Source organism: Carcharhinus amblyrhynchos, chromosome 22 (genome assembly GCF_965287045.1).
Source record: "Carcharhinus amblyrhynchos chromosome 22, sCarAmb.v2.hapA, whole genome shotgun sequence".
NCBI lineage: Eukaryota > Metazoa > Chordata > Chondrichthyes > Carcharhiniformes > Carcharhinidae > Carcharhinus > Carcharhinus amblyrhynchos.
The window spans coordinates 41,543,210-41,563,790 of NC_137345.1; the positions used below are offsets into that span (position 1 = coordinate 41,543,210).

General features: G+C 41.0%; 1 protein-coding gene across 2 annotated transcripts in view; it reads left to right on the forward strand.

Moving 5' to 3' along the window:
• Nucleotides 1–835: 835 nt before the first annotated feature.
• The window catches only part of trim33 (tripartite motif containing 33), a 166,345-nt gene continuing 146,599 nt past the window's right edge, over nucleotides 836–20,581 (forward strand). For both annotated transcript variants that reach the window (XM_080210202.1, XM_080210203.1), the window contains exon 1: nucleotides 836–1,490. In XM_080210202.1, coding sequence (XP_080066328.1) covers nucleotides 875–1,490 — 616 coding nt within the window. In that variant the 5' untranslated portion in view covers nucleotides 836–874. The remainder of the gene's footprint in view (nucleotides 1,491–20,581) is intronic.

Sequence of the window (20,581 nt, forward strand, 5' to 3'; positions counted from 1 at the left end):
GCAACTGGTGGTCCAGGGGGCCCATGCCAACTTCACAGGATTGTCTATCCTTCATTATAGCCCATTCCCAACTGTTGCTTGTATTTCATTATGATGTGTAAAACTTAATGTATCATCTGAAGGCAGTTAAATAAAGTATGCTGTTAACTACCTTTCACATCAGAGCCCAACTGCCTGATTGCTCTGCCTGAGGGGAAGTAGGAGACTCAGTGCTGCAACCATGTGATCCCCATCCCGCACCTGCCCGCCATTTGCAGCCGCGGGGAGCAGCACGCACCGTCGACGTGCCATGCGTGCTGACGTTCAAGCTCCGCCCACCCAGGCAGGCCAATCGGGAATGGGCGAGATCGGCCAATTGGGAGTAGGCTTGCATCCAGCAGCTGGGGTCGGGCGAAAGGCCAGCCAATCGAGAGAGTCGGCCAATCCGGCGGCGGACGAGGTCGACCAATCAGTAATAGGCTTACATGCGGCGGCCGGCGAGGTCGACCATTCGGTAATAGGTTTACATCCGTCGGCAGGAGAGGCCGGCCAATCGGTAATAGGCTTACATCCGGCGGCAGGCGAAGTCAGCCGATCGTAATAGGCTTACATCCGGCGGCAGGGGAGGTCAGCCAATCACCAATAGGCTTACATCCGGCGGTAGCAGTCGGACGAGATCAACCATTCAGAAAAAAACCTCACATCCAGAGGCAGGAGGTCGGCGAGGCTAGCCAATTGGAAACAGGCTTACATCGGGCGGCAGGAGCCGTGTGAGGCCGGCCAATAGGCGCCGCTGTTTAACGCGGCGCTCGGTGTCGGCGAAGCTGGAGAGGTTTTTGAATGTGAGCGTGCGCGGAGCGAGCGAGGGAGAAAGAGGGAGCGGGGAGGAGAAAAGATGGCGGAAAACAAAGGTGGAAATAACGTCGAGGCCAACGGCGTTAGCGAGGAGAAGAGCAGCTTACCCGATAAGGATGAGGAAAGTCGGGAGAAACCGGAGGCGGAGGTCAGCGCGACACCGGCAGCGATGGCGGTGACAGGATCATCATCATCAACATCATCATCAACAACACCGCCGGCAGCGCCACCACCACCACCACCACCGCCACTACCAACGGCCGCGGCGGCCGAGGGAGCGGGTCCGAATCCAGGCCTGAGTCCAGGAGTGGGCCCCGGCCCGAGCCCAGGGCCGAGTCCAGGCCCAGGGCCGAGTCCGGCGCCGGGACCCAGTCCAGGAGTGGGTCCGGACAAAGTGGCGGCGGCGGCGGCGGCGGTGGTGGTGGTGGCTGCCCCGGCCCCGGCTGCGGCCCCCGCTGAGGTGAACCTGAACCTACTGGACGAGTGTGCTGTCTGCCGCGATACGCTGCAGGGGAAGGAGCCCAAGCTGCTGCCCTGCCTCCACTCCTTCTGCAAACGCTGCCTGCCGGAGCCCGAGCGGCAGCTCAGCATCCCCATCCCCGCTGGGGGCAACAACGCCGCGGGAAATAACGGGGATTCGCCAACCATCCAGCAGGGTAAGTACCGCCTGGCAGCCCTGCCTACAGAAGAGGGGGGGATCCACCCGGCCACTGCCGACCTCATTCCCAACTTCGTTAATGTTTTCCCTCCCCTGTTGACATGATCAGATCATCCTGATCAGATTGTCTGAAGTTATCGCGCAATGAACTCCTGATCTGACTTGCGTGTGGCAAATACGTTGTCCAATCTCCAACTGTAGTGGACTTAACTCTGTTCATGCAGAGTAAGTGTTGCAAAGGGATGCAGCGGAATCCTAGTTCTATGTTGTCATAGTTTGAAAGGTTTTCAGGTAAATTCCAAAACTGAAGCCTTCACGATTTTTGTACCCTATGATTTTTGTATTTAAACGATGATGGCGACTCTTATATAGCTCATTTGACAACGCTGAGGAGTTCACTTTGGAAATAGTGTAGGACCATTTTGCATTGGAAATGATCAGAAGTCCAAATTCGGGAGCACTTTTAAATTTGAGATGTCTGGGCAGACTTTTTCAAAGTTTGCTTTGTATGGCATTCGTAATTCAGGGTAGTTTCGTAATTGCTTAAACAGACATTTACAAATCTAGAGGCTGCGTTTTTAATTGTGCATGATTGTCACTTATCAAGTAAGTCATTTGATTATACTGAGTTTATGTCTGTCTTTGAATTGGCCAGAGTAATATTTGTTTATGACCAAATCAGTTTGCAATTTTTTTTTCCTCCAATGAGCACATATTTTAAATTAGTTGAGCCAAGTTATATAAAATTATTAATTGCCTACCTATTTGGGAACTTTACTGGAGGTGTTGAAAGTATCGTTTGAAAATAAGTTTCAAGGTTGCCAAAATATCCTGTTATTGTGATTTGAATCATAGTATACACTGGCAAGTCTGAATTTAGAAAGCCTATCCTACCTCGTTCTTTCAATTTAAAATAAACTGTTGCAAGATTTAGTTCTGATCCATCAATTCAAAAAGATTATCCACCTCTACCTTCTTGCGTGTACCCAGGAAGGGACTGTATTTATGGCCTTGTCAGCGGCCTCCGTACCCCAGCAACAAACTGCTCGTTCAAGATTTTTCAAAGTTCTTAATACATTATCCGTAATTTTAATTTTCCTGTGTAATCCCTTGGCCACTCTACTCCACTTTCCTGTTATAAGACACTCTTTAGACCAGTGGTTACCAAAGGATGCAGCGCGCCACACTAGTGTGGCAAGGGAGGATGGCAAGTGTGGCGGGAAGATTCAAGAACAATCAAAGAAACATTGAAACATTCATCTATAGAAACACGTAGAAGTTTCCAGATTTCATGCCATCTCTCTTTAAGTGCAGTGTCGTATAGTATAGTGTGTTATTATTGCATTTTAAGATTTATATTTAGTATTACGATTTAAATAAGTTTGTTTTTATCAATAAAAAAATGCAGTGTGGCGCAAACAAAATTTTATTTCGGAAGTGTGGCCCAGTGAGAAAAAATTTAGGAACCACTGCTTTAGACAATACCTCTGATCAGGTTTTTGGTCATCTACTCAAACCCAGCTCCTTCTGTGGCTCAGTATCCTATTTTGTTTTATAATGACTCAAAGAAGTGGCTTGAGTTATTTTATTGTATTTAAAGCACTATGTATGTAAACATTTTTACATATGTGCTATTAGTTGAGTTACCACATCAATGCTCATGGGCAGAAACTGGTTTGGAAACCTTTGATAATATCAATTAGATAATTGTGTAATTGGAGACTGAGAGCAGCTGTAAGCTTTGCATGTCAAAATATATTTTTTAATGCTGATTAAATCCCTGTGGTTTTGGTGGTTGAAAAGATAAACAAATTAATTAGTTACTTCACTCCCCCAAATATTGTGGTGGAGTTGGGTGAAGTTATCTAATAATTGCTCAGTTTTAGTTTGATAGCGATGGCTGTCTTTGCCCCCACCACATGCCAAAGAATTACACAAGTCAACTTATTATTAGTCTGATTTTCTAGTACATTGGAGATGAACTTTGAAATGTTCGCCACCACCTTTGAGCTTTGGGACTCGGAGGAAGCTCTGATGTGCGCAGGTCTGGAACTTGGATATAAAATTTAAATTTCCAGATGTAAGCTGCCCACGACCTTGTGTGGATGCTCCTCGACATTGACACGTACTTATTAAATAAAAACTTAGACATTTTTAAAAATGGTTAAATGTTTAAGGATTTTACAGAAATCTTGCCATAACTGGTGGTTATAGGGCATTCCGTCTACTGCTCCTCTGTCAAAGGGGATGTGATCTTGCTGTTTCTTGTGCTTCACCACGACATCTGATAGTTCCCTTTGGTGGTCGCGTCCTTCAGCCTGTACAGGAAATCCCTGAAGCTTTCGTGCAAAATAATAAGTGCCAAAGCCAGAAGATCTGTTTTTCCAGCAACTGCCCCATTCAACAGATGTTGGGCATTTGAAGTAATGAAGTAAATGTAACAGTGGAAGTAATTTTTGGTGGAAAAACCTTAGGAATGGCACAGTCCCTACAATGAGTCTGCTGCAGAGCAATCTTTGTGATTCTACCTATTTTTAAAATAAGTAATGGCAAATGTAATGTTTTAATTATTTTAAAAAGCGCAAATTGATTTGTCAGTTTTGTGGTAGTGAAAAGGCTCAGTAGAAATGATCATTAATTCAATTCTGACCTGACATATGACAAAAAATGGTCATGTGGTTTGGGATCAGTCAGGTAGTAAGCTTTGACCTATTCTAATTCCATTATGATCCACCGGTATGGTAATTTTACTGGTCAGACTTCAATATTTCAGCAAGCAGTTGCTTTCTGTCGGTTTATACTATTGTCAATTAAATTATTTTCAAGATAATGTAACCTTTTTAGTGCTGCAATTGGTTGAAGGAACAAAACTAGAAGAGACCATTTCCAGATGTGCAATACTTAATTCTGTTCAAACATGCAACTTCCTGTATCAAAACTCGAACACAGTTTATTTCAAGCCCTGTCAGCATATGTGCTGCCTTTTGTTATTTTCAGTTCCTAAAGAAACTTAAATTAAAGATAAAAGCAAAATACTGCTGATGCCAGAATCTGAAAGATTGGAAAATGCTGGAAAATCTCAGCAGGTCTGACAGCATCTGTGGAGTGAGAATAGAGCCAACGTTTCAAGTCTAGATGACCCTTCATAAGAGGCTCTGATGAAGAGTCATCTAGACTTGAAACATTTGTTCCATTCTCTCTCCACAGATGCTGTCAGACCTGATGAGGTTTTCCAACATTTTCTGTTTTTTGTTAACTTAAATCAAGATGTGATTCCCAGGGTGATGATGCACCCAATCTCTGCCATGCCCGTTGATTGTGGAAGGCCTGAAGTTTACTAGTTGACTGCATGCTCCCTCTCCAAGACAGCCCAGCGGTGAATGCAGCCACACTAAAGGGCAGACAGCTGGGTCGGATGATCCCCTGCCCTAACGTGTTGGGAGGTGCACATGTAATGGTGTTGATAAAAGCAAATTACTGCAGCTGTTGAATACTGAAACAACAGAAAATTCCAGAAAATGTCAGCTGGCCTTACCAGCATCTGTGGGGAGAGAATAAGGCTAATGTTTCATCAGAGCGAATGTTCACCCAGACACAATGTTAGCTCTGTTCTCTCTCCACAGATGCTGTCAGACCTGCTAAGATGTGGCTTGATCTTACTCCCTTGAATCTGTGGCACGAAGGGCAGATATGGTGTCCTGAAAACCCACAACTAAGATGTACTAGAGGTTGGGTTTGTGATGAGATTGTATATCACCAGTATGAAACAATGCTTTTCTCACTGGTTATCTTTAATTTTTGGTCTGTTTGTTTTTCTTAGGGGGAGCAGGGAAGATGGAGGCTAAAATTCTAATTCCATTATGGTCCACCAGCATGGCAATTTTACTGATAGGACTTCAATATTTCAGCAAGCAGTTGCTTTCTACTGGTTTATACCACTGTCAATTAAATTATTTTCAAGATAATGTAATCTTTTTTATTCTTTCACAGGATATGGGTTGCACTGGCGAGGCCAGTGTTTATTGCCCACCCATAATTGCCCTTGACGTGGTAATGAGCCGCTTTCTTGAACTGCTGCACTCCATGTGTTGTGCGTATGTTTAAGAAAGCAATTGGTGTGTGCAAGTCAAATTATTGAAAAAATATTTATAACTGTCAGAACTGTGCAGCTGCTTATGCCATTTTTGGTCAGGTTAAACATCAATAATCTTTTCTAACCAATGTTGAAGTAGTGGTTGCCTCGGCTGTCAGGCCAAGCTGTTGAGTCAAGGTTGGAGAGAAAGTGTTGGTGAATTAGAGTCTTGCTATGATGGCTTCTCTTTCCCCAAAAAATATTGAAATTGTATTAAAGTAAGGTTTGCTTGAAGTATTTCCATTTTGTACATAAATGAGCTCACAGCCATGGTTTATCTGGTAAACTTCGGAATTCTTGAGTTGTAAGTGCTCCCGTATCCTGGGAGAAGAAACCCTGCATCGTATCCATGAATACCTCCCCTTGCTTTAATAAGACAAATAGGGTTGGTGCTAATGTTTTCCCAAGGGTGAGTGAATTTATTTTTGTAGGAGACGTGTGGAAAAGAACAATTTAATTTCTCAATGTGTAATTAGAGTATAAACCTGTGACTGCGTTGCCACAGTGAACGATTGAATTATATATTACTGTAACTATATAGAATATTCCTATATAGTTCATGGACAATTAACACAGATTTATTGGATTTCAACGTGCTATTTAGATCTAGGTGGTTATTTACTAGCCTGTTGATCACTGGTAATTTTGGAAAGAGTGTTATGATTCTTTGAACAAACCTCAGGTTGGAATGCCTGTGAAAGTATTCCCTGAGTACCTGTTTGCTAGTTTAAATGTGTGCTTGTAAAGAAATAATATCTAATAAAATGTATTGCAATTCTGAATTGGGAATGCTCAAACCAGGATTGATGATCAAACAGAAACCAAGAAGTTTGCTTTCTAGATCACAGAATCCTACAGTGCAGAAGGAGGCCATTCAGGCCAAGAAGTTTGCACCGCTAATCCCCCACAGGCCTATCGTTGTAACCTTGCATATTTACCCCGCTATGGCTTCTAACCTACGCGTCCTGGACACTAGTTTAGCATGGTCAATTCCTGCACATCTTTGGACAGTGGGAGGAAACCCACACAGACATGGATGGATTGAGTATGGATCTTCTGCATTTGTGTTTGCCTTCATTAGAAAGAAATGAGGCTTTGAGCTGCACTGTTAGGATTTACTGAAAGGTTGCTGATAGTTTGAAAATGTAACAGATGCCAGCATTAGTTACGTTTTCAGTGCAGTGTTTTGGTATTTTTGGGCATGAACTTCCACAAGCTGGTAATCTGAGTTGGATTGCCACTTTGCTGCTACTTATCCGGAAATGCTTTTGATCCTATCTCACCCAACCTTCCATCTTCAGTCAGACAAGGCCTGGGCATGAAGTGCGTTCCTGAAGCCTAATGTTGAGGGCTGATCAGTTGGATGTAAGGAGGTCATACCTCTAATATTGGATCTCTATTGGGGATGGGGATGAGGGTGGAGAAATCCCATGGAGGAGGTGCAGGCACACCCCTGCAGGCGTGAGTGTTGGAGTCTTGGGAGGGACGGTGGGGAGGCATGCAGTTGTGCCACAATCCCTAATTGAGTGTCCACCCCCATTGCCCTGGAGCTGGGAGGTTACGGCCTAATGAATAAGGTCTTCGCTATGACGTAAGAAAGAGGATTGTAAGCCTTGTAAGTTTTGTTTAAATGTGTATTTAGTTCTGAAATCCACCACCTTTGTAACAATACTGGTCATAATCTCTAAATTTGTAAAATTATTTTGTATTGAGATGAGCTTGTTTTATAGTACAAAGTATAGTACAGATTGGTGTCAGCTGCAATCCATTGAGGCAATGCAGCTCAGTCTGTAAATAATTCAACAGTATGTAACTAGGATGCAGCAAGTGGGGGTGGTACTGAATGCCATTGCACTTCATAGGGCATGAAATAAGTGGTGCACTGGTGCACAGCAGAGCTCTGTTCAAGAAGACATTTTGTGAAAATGGTTGTCAAAATTGTGGTCTGCTGTGCTAATTTAATTGAAATTCCTGCTGTGATTACAGACCTTTTGAATGTGCTTTTGGGAGATGCGTAGCATAAATTTCAAGGTAAACCTAATAAACTGTTTTATATCTTTTTATACAACTTATATCCTGGTTCTATAGATCACAATGTAATTTTTGCCAGCAGCAGTATTAAACTTGTATGGCCATGGAGGCCTCAAGACTGATTGATTAAATGGCCTAACAGACACCAATGGCATCTGAGTCATTCAAGCAGTGTGTTGCACTTTGTTGCAGTGATACCATGAAGATGGAATTCCCTTGTGCAGTGAACAAGCAATGGGTAACCTTGTCACGGAATATCTTCCCATATGTAATGCTAATATATAGAATGACCTTCAGTTTTCAATGTTTTGTAAAACTGTGAAGCTTTACAACAAACAGAGAATATGACTGGGCATAATGTCAGATATCTGTACGTTGTTTATCAGATTGTTAAAATGTTTTCCCATCCAGCACAGGCATGGATGCCTTTCTTCTGTACTGATTATTACTGTCTGTTTCACACCAAAGCTCCTTTTGGTCATGTACCATAATGCACCTTGGCACAGTTATGTGGATAATCAATTTCTACAAAATGCATATTAAAATGTTGCTGCAACGAGTACTTGTGTTAGAGAATGGCTACTTTTTACTGCATTTTCTTATGCCTTTTTTTATCCTCCTGGATACATTGCTCTGTCAGATCTTTACCTGCAATCTGTCAGTATTCTGACTTGCCTGCTGTGTTCCCATACTTGACTCTTCCTTGCATATAATGTTGTAGCTTTCCTTTGAACCTCTCGACAATTTCCATTCTCACTCTGTTGTCCTCACCCGCCTTTCTCAACCACATGAGATTAGTTTTGCTAATCTCCTTAACTCTTCTCCTCTCTGCCCAGTCCTGACTCTGGGTCCTTCATCAGCTACAACACTTTGTATATCCCTCAGTATGCCAATTCACTAATGAAGATGGCGCATGCTAACCATGAGTTTATTATGGACAAATGCATCAACTTCATGACCTTGATGGAAATCTGACTGAATGGTGAGGATGTATTCTAAATGGACTCTCCCTGCTGCCTTATACTTTCTACCACTTGCCTTGCCCAGAGCAGTGTAGAGGCTGTGGTTTTTCTCTCAGCCTCTAAACAGAACAACTTCTTACCCTCAGTACTTTCAATCTCTTCCTGGTTTTCCTTACTCTTCCAGATAAGTTCCCAATCTGTTTATTTGGCACCCCCTAATTGTGTCACCTTGCATAGCCTTCCTATTCCAGTCAAGCTCCCCCTTAAGTTAATTTAGAAAATTCAGAGACCAAAAGCTGAAGGAATGCCACAAGATTTCCTGACTTTTACGGTAAGTATCAGGCTGAAAGCACAGCTGACTAAATGCTGTTGTAGGTCTCATGACAGCATTTTACTCAAGTCCTAAAATGCAACAATTTATTTTAACCTGAATTGTAACAATTGCTTTTTCACCCTGACCTTTATCCCTTAAGTCCCTCACCTTGAACAAATAGGCAGACAATTGCCTTACACCTGCCTGTAGATTTGGTTAGATGAGCGGTCTCCAAATTCCGATCCGGATGCGGCCCACTGTGGGCTAGATATGGCCTGCGGGCCATAGTTTGGAGACCTCTGGGTTAGATCATGCAGAGCACGATTGGGTTCTGCTGTCTTCTGTCAAAATTGTCCAGCATTTCTGGATTATCATGGAATGTAAAGGTAATCCCTGCCTTGAAAGTTATTTCTCCAATTAGAATAATAGTCTCCTTTAGTCAATAAAATTATCCAGTCAGCTGCCTCTGATGCTTTCCTTCCTTCCACTAAGCCTTCAGATCAAACATCCATTTCCTCCTCTTTGAGGAAGAGGCTGAAATATTGCTTAAGTATCTCCTTTTTCCCCTCTTTCCCTCCAGGCTTGTGTTCACGCTGCTGCTCCCTCAATATTATTCCCATATAACTGCTAACTACCCAACTTTCATTCCTGACTTCTGTGTTAACTGATGACCATTTTCTGGTGCTAACATTATCCCATCGTTCTTCAACTCTGCCGTCTTTATCCCATTTGTCTTTCCCAAATATTTTAATGCGCTGTGCTGTTAATTCCCAAGTTCATGCGCACGTTTCTCAAAACTGCAAGTTTGAAATCCCTAATTCAGGCTTTTGCTCAAGCTGCAGTAGCAAAACTGTTAACGGTAAAACTCATAATAACTTGTGTGTGACAAGCACACATTATCTTTCCTTTTCCTCTTGTCTGCGTACAGCATTTGGCACCATTTACCACGCTGCCATATTCCAGTGCATCTCTACTTTCATCTGGCTGAGTGATACTGCACTTGTCTGGTTCCAATCAGTTTAATTCTCAGAACCATTTGCAGTTGCTTCTCTTCCTGCTCCTGCACTGTTACCTTCCCCTCCTGGGAACTATCATTGCCCTCTTTCCCTTTTGCTCACCCACGTTTATAAAAAATCTGTATGCTATCTCTTGGCAGCAGCATCATCAGGAAACATCACATCAGTTTCCTCATTACCCTGACAGCACCCAGCTCTACTTCACCGCTAGTGTCTCATTTGTCAGATTGTTCCTCACCCCATACATGAAACAATTTCCCCCAAATAAATGTCTGGAAAACTGAAACCATTGTTTTCATTCCTGACCATTGACTTTGATCCTTTTTGCTAGCAACTATCTAAGGCTGAACCAGACTTTGCAACCTTGATGTCATATTTAATGTCTGAGCTACAGACCACCTGTTTACACAGTCACTGAGATTAGCTGTTTCCACGTCCGTAACATCACCTATTTAAGCCTTTGTATCGGCTTCAGTACTGAAACTTTCTATACTTTTGGTATATCTAAACTTGACTATTGTAATGCACTCATTTAGGACTTTATGTTCCATTTGTACAGCTCAAGTCATCAAAAAATCAGCTGCCAACGACTGAACACCCACCAAACAATGGGAGGGGGTAGCATTGTCACTGAACTATTGGCGTAAAGACCCAGAATACTGTTCTGAGGGACCGGTGTTTGAACCTCACCGTGATGAAATTTGGATTCAGTTTTAGAAATGTGGAATTAGAGGTCTCATGATGACCATGATACCATTGTTGATTGTCATAAAAACCCATCTGGTTCATTAATGCCCTTTGGGGAATTACCATTCCTACTTGGTCTGATTTCAGACTCTCAATGTGGCTGACCCTGAACTGCCACTCAGTTCATGGGCAATTAGGGGCAGGCACTGCTAACTTCGCCCTTTTGTAATATTAAATAGATCAGTGTACTTGAAACTGGAATGCATTGGGAACAATTGTGTTTACTTCTAATGCATTGGGTAAAGAAACATTTAAAAAATCAATGCCCTCGGACAACTAATGCATTTTACTACTTTGTTTGAAGTAATTTTGATTTAATGCAAGAACATTTGCAAAAGGTTATCAAATTTAAAAATAATTACATAATTTTGGAAGATTTAAAATAGTTTATAAAAATGCTTAGTGTAAGCCTTCACCAAAACACTGCAAACCTACATCTCATGAAGTGTTTTTTGCACTGCTGATTTCAATGCAGGAATGCCTTGGTGCTCCTGCAGCTTTCCACCACACCTTGTCGTTCCCTTGCACTGGTAGCTAAATCAGACACAAAATCCCCTGCCTAAAAGTAAGGTCACAGTTTTGAAACTTATGTGGCACAGGTCCTGGCCTTGCTACTGACAAGAAATCTGGCCTATCGTGTTTTAAATGGAGAGTTTTGGTAAAGTGTAATTGTTGTCATGGAATTAAAGAACTCGTATCATTATTTTGAAATTCTGCATCGCTACTCCATTAATTCACATACGTAGTTTTATTTCAGACTATTTGGGACTTGTCTGAAGTGACACTGACTGGAATTGTTGGAATTCAGTTTTCATTCTGGTTCTTGTTCAGGCTTCCTTGCTTTCTTATTGCTTCTGGTGGATAGCTGATTTTTATTTTAACAGATTTTCTAATAACGTGTATGCTAGTTTATTTTAAAACTAAACCTGTTGGATCCACCTAGAAACCACGTTTTAACACAATGATAAGGTTCTGATTGTGTCTTGAATGTTAGAAATCTGTACATTGTAAACTTCTTCCATTATCTGTTGGCTAATTCACAATATTTATGCAATATATCCCAACCACTGTTTAGTTTAATAGCACATTATTTGCTCCCTGATTGTTAGAATTACACAGCAGCCTCAGACATAATATTTCATATAAATGGTAAAGTCATGACAAGATGGGCAAAAAGGAAAATGGCCTGTGGCGAAAATGGTGTTAAATGGATTGTATTATCTGGATAAGGAGACATAGGTTATTAGCCTACTTTTTGAAAACATTCTGTTGACTCAGATTAAAACTACAGATTTACACATCTGAAATCCAAACAGTACTGTATGCAAGTAGCAAATGATCTGGCGGGGGGAAAAATCATCTAGGGATATAATAGGATATAAAAAATGAAAACTTGGCGATAATCATTCCACCTGATTAAATCTTCCTCCTTCCATCTTTTATCCTTTCTCCAATATGCTATCCAGCAGTCTGCTCACGTTCTCTAAGGTAGCCAATGAGAAGCTCACCTACAAATTTTGGCCCATCTGGAAGCATCTTGCCCTCAAAATTCAGCCCTTTGTGTGCATTAAGTAGCCAAAGCCTTTATCTGGAGCTCAGTGAAAGATGTTTGACTCCCAAACTGACAGGTGACTGTCACCATAAAATGACACGGCACTGCCTGTAAAAACATAAAACAAATTCCAGAGTAGCTATTGACGCTATACCAACGAGCTGGAGGTAGCATGGGAATTGAGAGAACTTGTGATATCTGTTTTAAAGCAAACCAGGTATAATTAATCAGCACTGTTTTTAAAACAAGGTGTCACCACAGAAAACAGAACTTATACTAAAGCCACAGTAACATCTCCCAATAAATGTTGGGTGATTTCCCTAGCCCTTGTTGCTTAGGTTTCATCGGTAACTTAGTGAACAGTGAATCTCTCAAGTCACTTGGAATGCAACCCTTAGTATATATTTGATCACAAATTATTTTAAATTGTTTTTCAGTCCATGCCTGGAGCTCTCCTGGACTCAATTTCAAATCGTTTTATACCTTTTGATATGATGCTTGATCCTTTATTTGCCTCTATCTCGAGGAACCACTTGATTTGGATCATTGTACAATTCACTTACATATTGTCCTTTTATTTTTGCTTCTGCTTTCCTTTCAGCCAGCTTTGTCTCTTATGCACCCATTTTCAGTTGTTATCCTTTTTCCTTCCTATCAGAAGTTTCACCTTTTGGTGCATAACTCTCATTTAGTGATTTCTTTTCAGCTGTCATACTTCACATGTCTGATTATACTATTTTTCTTTAGCCAGCCTGCACGCATCCGTTTATTTTCATTTAGGTTTAATCATCCTGATGTATGTTTCCTTTTTTCCTCTATCACCTTTGCTAGTATCTCATCAGGCATTCATTTGTTGTTTCCTTTTCTGTTTTCTGTTTTCTTCATATTTCCTTTTGCAGCATGTTGGATACTCATTTTGCTTTCTTTCATACTTGTTTTATTTAAGTGAAAGCCTCTTCAGTGTTCTCATCCTTGAGCATGTCTAAGTTTGTGGTCACGCATCTTTTTCTAATTTGGCATTTTCAGCTTCAACTTAATTTTTACCACAAGGTGACAATATTTTGAATTTATACCTGCACTGGCATAGGTATGAATGTTCTCTGCACAGTTTTTTTAAACGTTTCACCATCACAATTGATTTGATTTCCTTACATATTGCCTGGACTTCTCCAAGTACTATCTTATCGGTTGCTTCAAGAATGTGTTTGCTACTATAACATCACTTCCTTGGCAAATTGTATCAGTCTCTCTTTTCCTTCACTTCTCAATCCAAGGCCATATTGGCCAAGATGTGTTCTTGATGTTCCTTCACTGATATTGTTTAAGTCACCTATTACAATTATCACATCAGTTAATTTAACTTGATTGTAACGCTTCAGGTTTTCACCATAAAACAACTTTATTTCCAGCTCAGTGATCTTGTCAGGCAAATATTTGCATAACAGCCAATCAAAGCTTTCCTTCTATCTTAATCTTTGAGATTGGCTAGTAACCTTGAACTGATCTCTTACATCTTGTGTTTACTACGATGCTGCTTATTTCCTGAGAATTAAAGCGCACAATTCTTTTCTATCTGATTGGATTCTAGCCATCTTACTACTGCATGTCCTAGTAAGCCTGTACAGTGGACTAACTGCGGATGCTGGAATCTGAAGCCAAAAGAGTGTGTGCTGGAAAATCTCAGCTGATCTGGCAGAATCTGCAAGGAGAGAAAAGAGCTGACGTTAAGTCCAGACGACCCTTTGTTAAGCTGGCCAGTACAGTGTCTAGTTATCAAGATTTCCAGCCCAATTCTTATTATTCCTATTTTCAAGAAGTTACCTCTGACTGTGGGCTCAGAAGCTGATCTCTCTTGTGAATTTAGCTCATTGGGCAATGTCACTAATTTCCCCTTTCTATTGGTCGCAGAGAACCCAACCTCCTCTATCACCTAGTCTTTGACAGTGACTTACTATGGGGCTTGTCCTGTGTGAGGTTGCAGATTCTTCATGGGTGACAGGCCAGATTGCCTTAATGTACCTTTTGGGTGTGTCTCACAACTTGCTGGTTTCCACCTTTTTTGAGTCATTGTCCAATTAACTTGTTAGGACCTTCTGTCTCTTTCACCATCCATAGTCTTCATGCATATTTAAAAAGGTAACGTCTTACCACACCAGCTGAATCTTATGAAGGGGTTAAAATCATGAGTGCAGCAGAGTTCCCCTTTGAACTGAGTACAACAAGGTTCCCACAGAAAGCTTCTGAAGATCCCACAACTGCAGATTTTTTTAATCCAATTCAATCAAATCAAGTCCAATTCAGAGTCTCAACAAGTGAGACATTCACGATCCAAGCTGACAAGACAGGGCTCTCACCACCTGCCTTGGGCTTGATCTACATGATCCAAGCTGATTGGAGTAGGAATTGCACCTCCAAGACTTGATCTCATTTGCATCTTAGCCAAAAGGCCGATATGCTGCTTTAAAAAATTTCAAATGAAACTAAAATGTAACCCAATGACTTCAAGTACAGCAGGTTGATACTACACTTGATCTTAGTCAAAAGGCCGAGAATTCCACAACTGCAGGTTGTTCATCTTGTTTGTGCAGCCAATGGACAGAGAGGATGGGAACTTTGATAAACCACAAGGAGGTAACAGGCCATGGCTCAAGTCAATATCAGACTTGTGGATAATTGGAAATGTGCAGTCATATAGGCGTGCCTGGTTAGTAGTTGGATAAATTAGGCAAGCATGTAGTGGCTGTAATTGGTTAGTTAGATTCACCTGACAAATGATGTAACCAGAACTATTAGCTGCAATTGGATATTGATAACTTCAGGCCAAATGTACACTTGTGATTGGTATGTGCAAATTACTTGTAAGATAATCAACAGTATAATTACTGATGCAGTACATTGTTCAATTAATCTGTGTGCAGACAGACTTACCTGCTATAACTTGAATAATGGTCAATTTAAAACAGTTTGTCTGGCTTCAGGGGAAATGTGATATCTGGATAGCTGTGAAGTTTTCTAATGGATCCCTCAACTGCCGAGTCAAATTTGCTGAATAAGACCACCTGTATGCAGAATCAGCTAATTGGTGCAATGTGGAGTTGGAGAGTTGTGAAACACCAATCTCCCCTAACCACAGCCCCTTATAGTAGGTGTGAGATTTGGCAGGGATTAAGGGTTTTAGCCCTCATGAATATCCCCGAAAAAACCCAACTACTTAATGCTGAGTGGCCGTCTCCTGTTTACGTTCCTCTAAATTATTTTGTAGTTCCTCCTGTACGTCTAAGGCAGAGTGGAGTGCAGCTTCAGTATTTCATTCCAAGGTTTTCTTTTTAATCAAATGTTGCAATTCTTAAAGGTATGGATCTGAAATTGCTGTATAATAGCCAAATTAAGTTATCATATAACTGAGCACAATCAAATGAAATGTGCAGGAGTCTTCAGGATTTTAAATTTAAATTGATTTTCACCTGTAAACACTTTATGCTGGAATAGTGACCATTTTTTACATTGTTTGAGTGATCCCATTAACTGATGCAGTCTGCATCCACCAAAGGGGCAACAACCCCAAGTCTGAATGAGTTCATGCTGATTGTTCCTCTTCAGGTTTATGAGAAAATTTGCAGGCATCTGCTGCTAATCACCTGACTAATTGAAATCAATTTAAAAAGTAAGATCAGGAACATTAAATCTGACAGTTGATCTGCTGTGAAGGTACGTTTTGCAAACAACTTAATTTCTTGACAGTCCAAGTCTCTTTTGGATGCTGAAGGCTTCCTTGTTCCAGTTGTGAATAGATTAATCTGATTCGCTCGGAATTATTAACTTGAGTCTGACTCCAGTATAACTTCACCACGGCAACTTTGAACTGTATTACCAGTGCGTTCTGCGTGCATTTTGCCACTTCAGCCACATTTTAAACTAGATTCTCTTAGTGAACCAAGACCTCGCACTTTAACTGTCAGCCTTTGAATGTTGATCTTTTTTAAATTGAATTTGTTCTTGCTGAAGGGCTGGCTACGTATCCTATCTTGGTTCAGCCTCAGTTTTGTTAAGGTAAGTTGCTAACACCAGAGTCATCCCTTTGGCATCTCTTCCCCAACCACTCTGGTTGAGCTAAACTGTTGGCTACCATGATATCCTATTCCTAACGTAAGAAATAGGATCAGGAGAGACCATACAGCCCACTGTATGCTGTGCCATCTTGGCACTTCATCTCCAATTTTTTGTCCATTCTCCATATCCCTCTAACTTGAAATCAAAAATCTGTCAAGCTTAGCCTTAAATATATTCAGTGATAGAATATCCACAAGTCACTGTTGCAAAGGATTCCAAAGATTTACAACCCTTTGAGTGAAAATATTTTTCCTAGTTTCAGTCCTAAATGGTTGCCCATTTTTCCTGGGACCATGCCAGGGAAAACAACGTATCTGTCTACTCTGTCAGCTGAACTTCATGAAATCCTTTACATTCCATCACAAATTTTACACCAGTAAAATTGCATTATTGTTACCTACGTTGGCTTCTGATCATCCAAAAATTCAATGTTAAGTTCTTATTATTTGTGTTTGTAGCATAGTAGGTTGCTATCTGTTTGCAAATCTTGGATTAAAAATCTTGGTGCCCCTCTGCGCCTTCCACACTAAGACAAAATTAGCCTCCTTTTGAGTGTGTGTATTTAAATACTTGGATCTCAGTTGTTTTACGCTGCATGGTGAACTTTGCTTGAGTCCTTAATTTTAAGGATTAATCTACAGCTGTTTTCTTCAGCCTGTAACAGCTTCTTTCTGAAGTTACTTGTCCCTTGGCCCCATGTGCATCCTGTAGTGTTTTTTCCCAATCTGTTTTTTATTTCGATACTTATACAAAACTAGATGATTCACTTCAATTTCTGGCTTTGTGCTCGGACCTTCAGTATCGTGACCGCTATCATCATCTCAAAAGGAATGCATGCTTAATTCTGTCACATGCACACTTGACATACGTAGATTCACTGTGCCGCTGTGTTTCTTGGTCTTTGAGCCAATCTCATCAGGACTTTGGGTCTAACAGTCTGAATTCTGTGGCGTCTTCCAGGGCTCTGCTAACCTTCTTGGTATACAGGAACACAGTGTGGTTATTGGGAGTGTGAAATAATTTTGGTGTTTTAGGACAATTTGTTAGATGCTGAACTGTCTTTTAAAGCTGCACCTGGCCTCTGTATTCAACTTCTGTAGTCTGTATTGCCAAACTAGAATTTCCTCCCTTATGTCCTTCTCTACGATCCTCAAAAACCACTTCTTCAACCAACCTCTGGTCACACCCACAGATGCCTGCTTTGGCTTCTCTTTCACTATTCCCATGTGTCTCAAGTTCATTGGGACGTTTAGTTCTACAATAAAAACATTCTGGAAATGCAAGTTGTTCTTCCAAGGTTACAGATTCGTGGTAATCAGTTACATACTGTGTCCAAATAACATGTATGCTGTAACTGTGTGCATTGATCATTAACTCAACTGAGAAGCCTTTGCATCAGGCCCTCCGATTATACCAACCGCATGTTTAACCTTGCTCTCATCCAAGCACATGAAGTCAGTGTAGCCCCATCAAAGACTCAGCTGAGATCAGCTATATCAGGGCTTTAAAATTTGCTCTACTGTAACCTCTACCAAGACCTGTTAACTGCGCACATTAGGATCAACTTGCTAGCTTTCTGGCAACTTGAGTGCACCATTAGCAGTATCCCACCAGTTGCATGAGAGCTTAACGGTGAGTATTGAAAGACTACTGCCTATGGCTGCAATTGAGTTTGATTATCTCACTACTTCTGCCTGAAGTGAAGTTACTGATGGGGATGAACTTGTGTTATGTTCTGTCTATATCTGGGGATACTAAGGCCAATTCTCTTCCTCTGACTTTTCCCTCTGCATTAACAAATGATAGAATCCAAAGTGGATTTACTATTATAACTCAATTACGTTTAGCATATCTTGTTTTTATTCTTAACAAGACTAGCATTTGTTGCCCATCCCTAATTTCCCTTGAGTGGCTTGCTCGGCCATGTCAGAGGGCGTTTAAGTGTCAACCACATTGCTATGCATCCAGGGTAACATATAGGTCAGACCAGGTAAGGATAACAGATTCCTTCTCTAAAGTACATTGGTGAACCAGATGGGTTATCACATCACAGACACTTTAGATCTAGTTTTATACAAATTTATCAATTGACTCGTGTCCCCAGAGCGTTTGATTACTAGTTCAATGATATTACCACTATACCGCTGCTTTCCCTTAACAAATAAATGTGTTAATTTATTTTTTTAAGTGGGATTATTGATTTTGAAGATTCTTTGTCTTTAAAAAATGCCTTGTACCAAATCTATATAGGTTATTCTTTGGACTGGAAGAAATGATTTGTGAAGTTGCCTCTTGTGGTGACACTATAACTAAGTGACAACTTGGAAGATGTTTAAGTCAGCATTGACGTAAGAAGTGCTTTGATATGCATTAACATTTTCAAAATAAAATACTTGTTTTTGATTTTACTTTTTTGGCAGATTTTTGCAAACCTGATCCTTGCCAATGTTGGATCACCACATATAGGTGATTTTAAAGTTTGTTTTGAGCATAAAATATAAGTTCTTCTAATTTCAGACACCTGGTGTCATCCTTAGCACAACTAAGTACACAAAGTTCACCCTAAAAAAAAGTACCTCAGCAGCAACAAATCAACACCTTATCCATTAGCCTGTGCATCAGCCATCTCCATCATTGATGTATCCTTGCTACAGTGTACACTATCTTCAAATTGCAAAGTTGCAGCTTCACCCATAGCTCATCAGCAATGCTTCACAACCCTGTGTCCTTCATCATTTACAAGGACAAAGGCAACAGAACACTATCACTTTCATAGTGAGAACTGGTTAACAGCAGTATGATTGCATTATATAATCAATATTTCTGTTGCATCATTGCAATCATTTTTAAAAAGTTGGTCGGATGTCTGTTTATCTATTCAAGGATGAACATAAGACATTAGAGCCCCCCTAAAAGTGATTAATTTAGAGAAGCTAATATTGTTCGCTGACAGTAGAATAGGTGAATGGAAAATTCATTAGACATTCAAAATTATGAAGCATTTTGATTAAATGGATAGGGAGAAAATAATTTCCAGTGGCAAGAGACAGTAACTTGTCATTGGCGTTCTTCCATCTGCATAAGAGATGGACATGCAGTAAATTAAATCTGTTGGAGATTGAGTAGCTTCATATGGTGCATTTTTACTGATAGCTGAAGAGGCAAAACCACGAGAAGCAAGTTCTGCTTTTAAGTATCGCAGATGAGGTTGTTAAAAGGTGTTGTTGCCTTTTGCCAAGCTATTGTAGCCACTGATTGTCAGGAGTGTTGCACATTGGCTCACAGGTGATGTTATGATTTTCCTCTGTCAGCTAGTGTCTCCCAGCCGTAAGAATTAATGTTTAGGATATCCACGTCGTGTTTACAAGCATCCTTGAAGCAAAACTCTGGGCACTTTGAAGGTCATCTGGCTATGACTACATCAGCGTACAGAAAATCCCATGCCTGACCAAGACCAACATAACTGGGAGCTGTGTTTTGAGGAGACTGCTGTATTTGTCCCTTCATGTGATGCCCAGAATGCACCATAAATGGCAAAGCTGAAAGTTGTCGAGCTGCCTTTCTTGATGGCTGTAAGCCTTGTAGGCTATTGTTTTGGTCCTAAGGTTCAGCATGATATTCTTCCATGCACGTTTTTGAGTCAGATAAAAGTAATAGCTGCTTTCCCTGTCCGTATATAGAATTATGCATTGAGGCAAGTTGTCTGTCATCGTGGATAGCAGAATTTTCTAACTACTACCAGCAGGAAGTTTATTGTGATCAAAGTTGGAGAAGTGACAACCTCTCCCATAACTACTGTTTTCTTGATGCTTCTAATAAAAGAGAACAAGTTATAGGCAGGGGAGAGAGAATTCATGAGCCTCTGTAGCTGAGTTTCTGTATGAGTGACTAGTGTGGTTCAGTGTATAAGTGTACCCTGATCATGGTGTGACTGTACTTTTGTCTACCCTTTCAGCTGGGACAAATTGTGGAGTTTGTTGTCTGATCTACTATGCAAGTAAATCCATTCCATATCTACAGGGAAGGCTAATTGTCAAGAGTGTTGCACATTGACTCACAGATGATGTTGTGATTTTCCTCTGTCAGCTAGTGTCTCCCGGCTCTAAGAATTAACGTTTAGGATATCCATGTCGTGCTTACAAGCATCTTTTGAAGCAAAACTTTGGGCACTGTGGTGGTCATCTGGCTATGGCTACATCAGCGTACAGAAAATCCCATGCCTGACC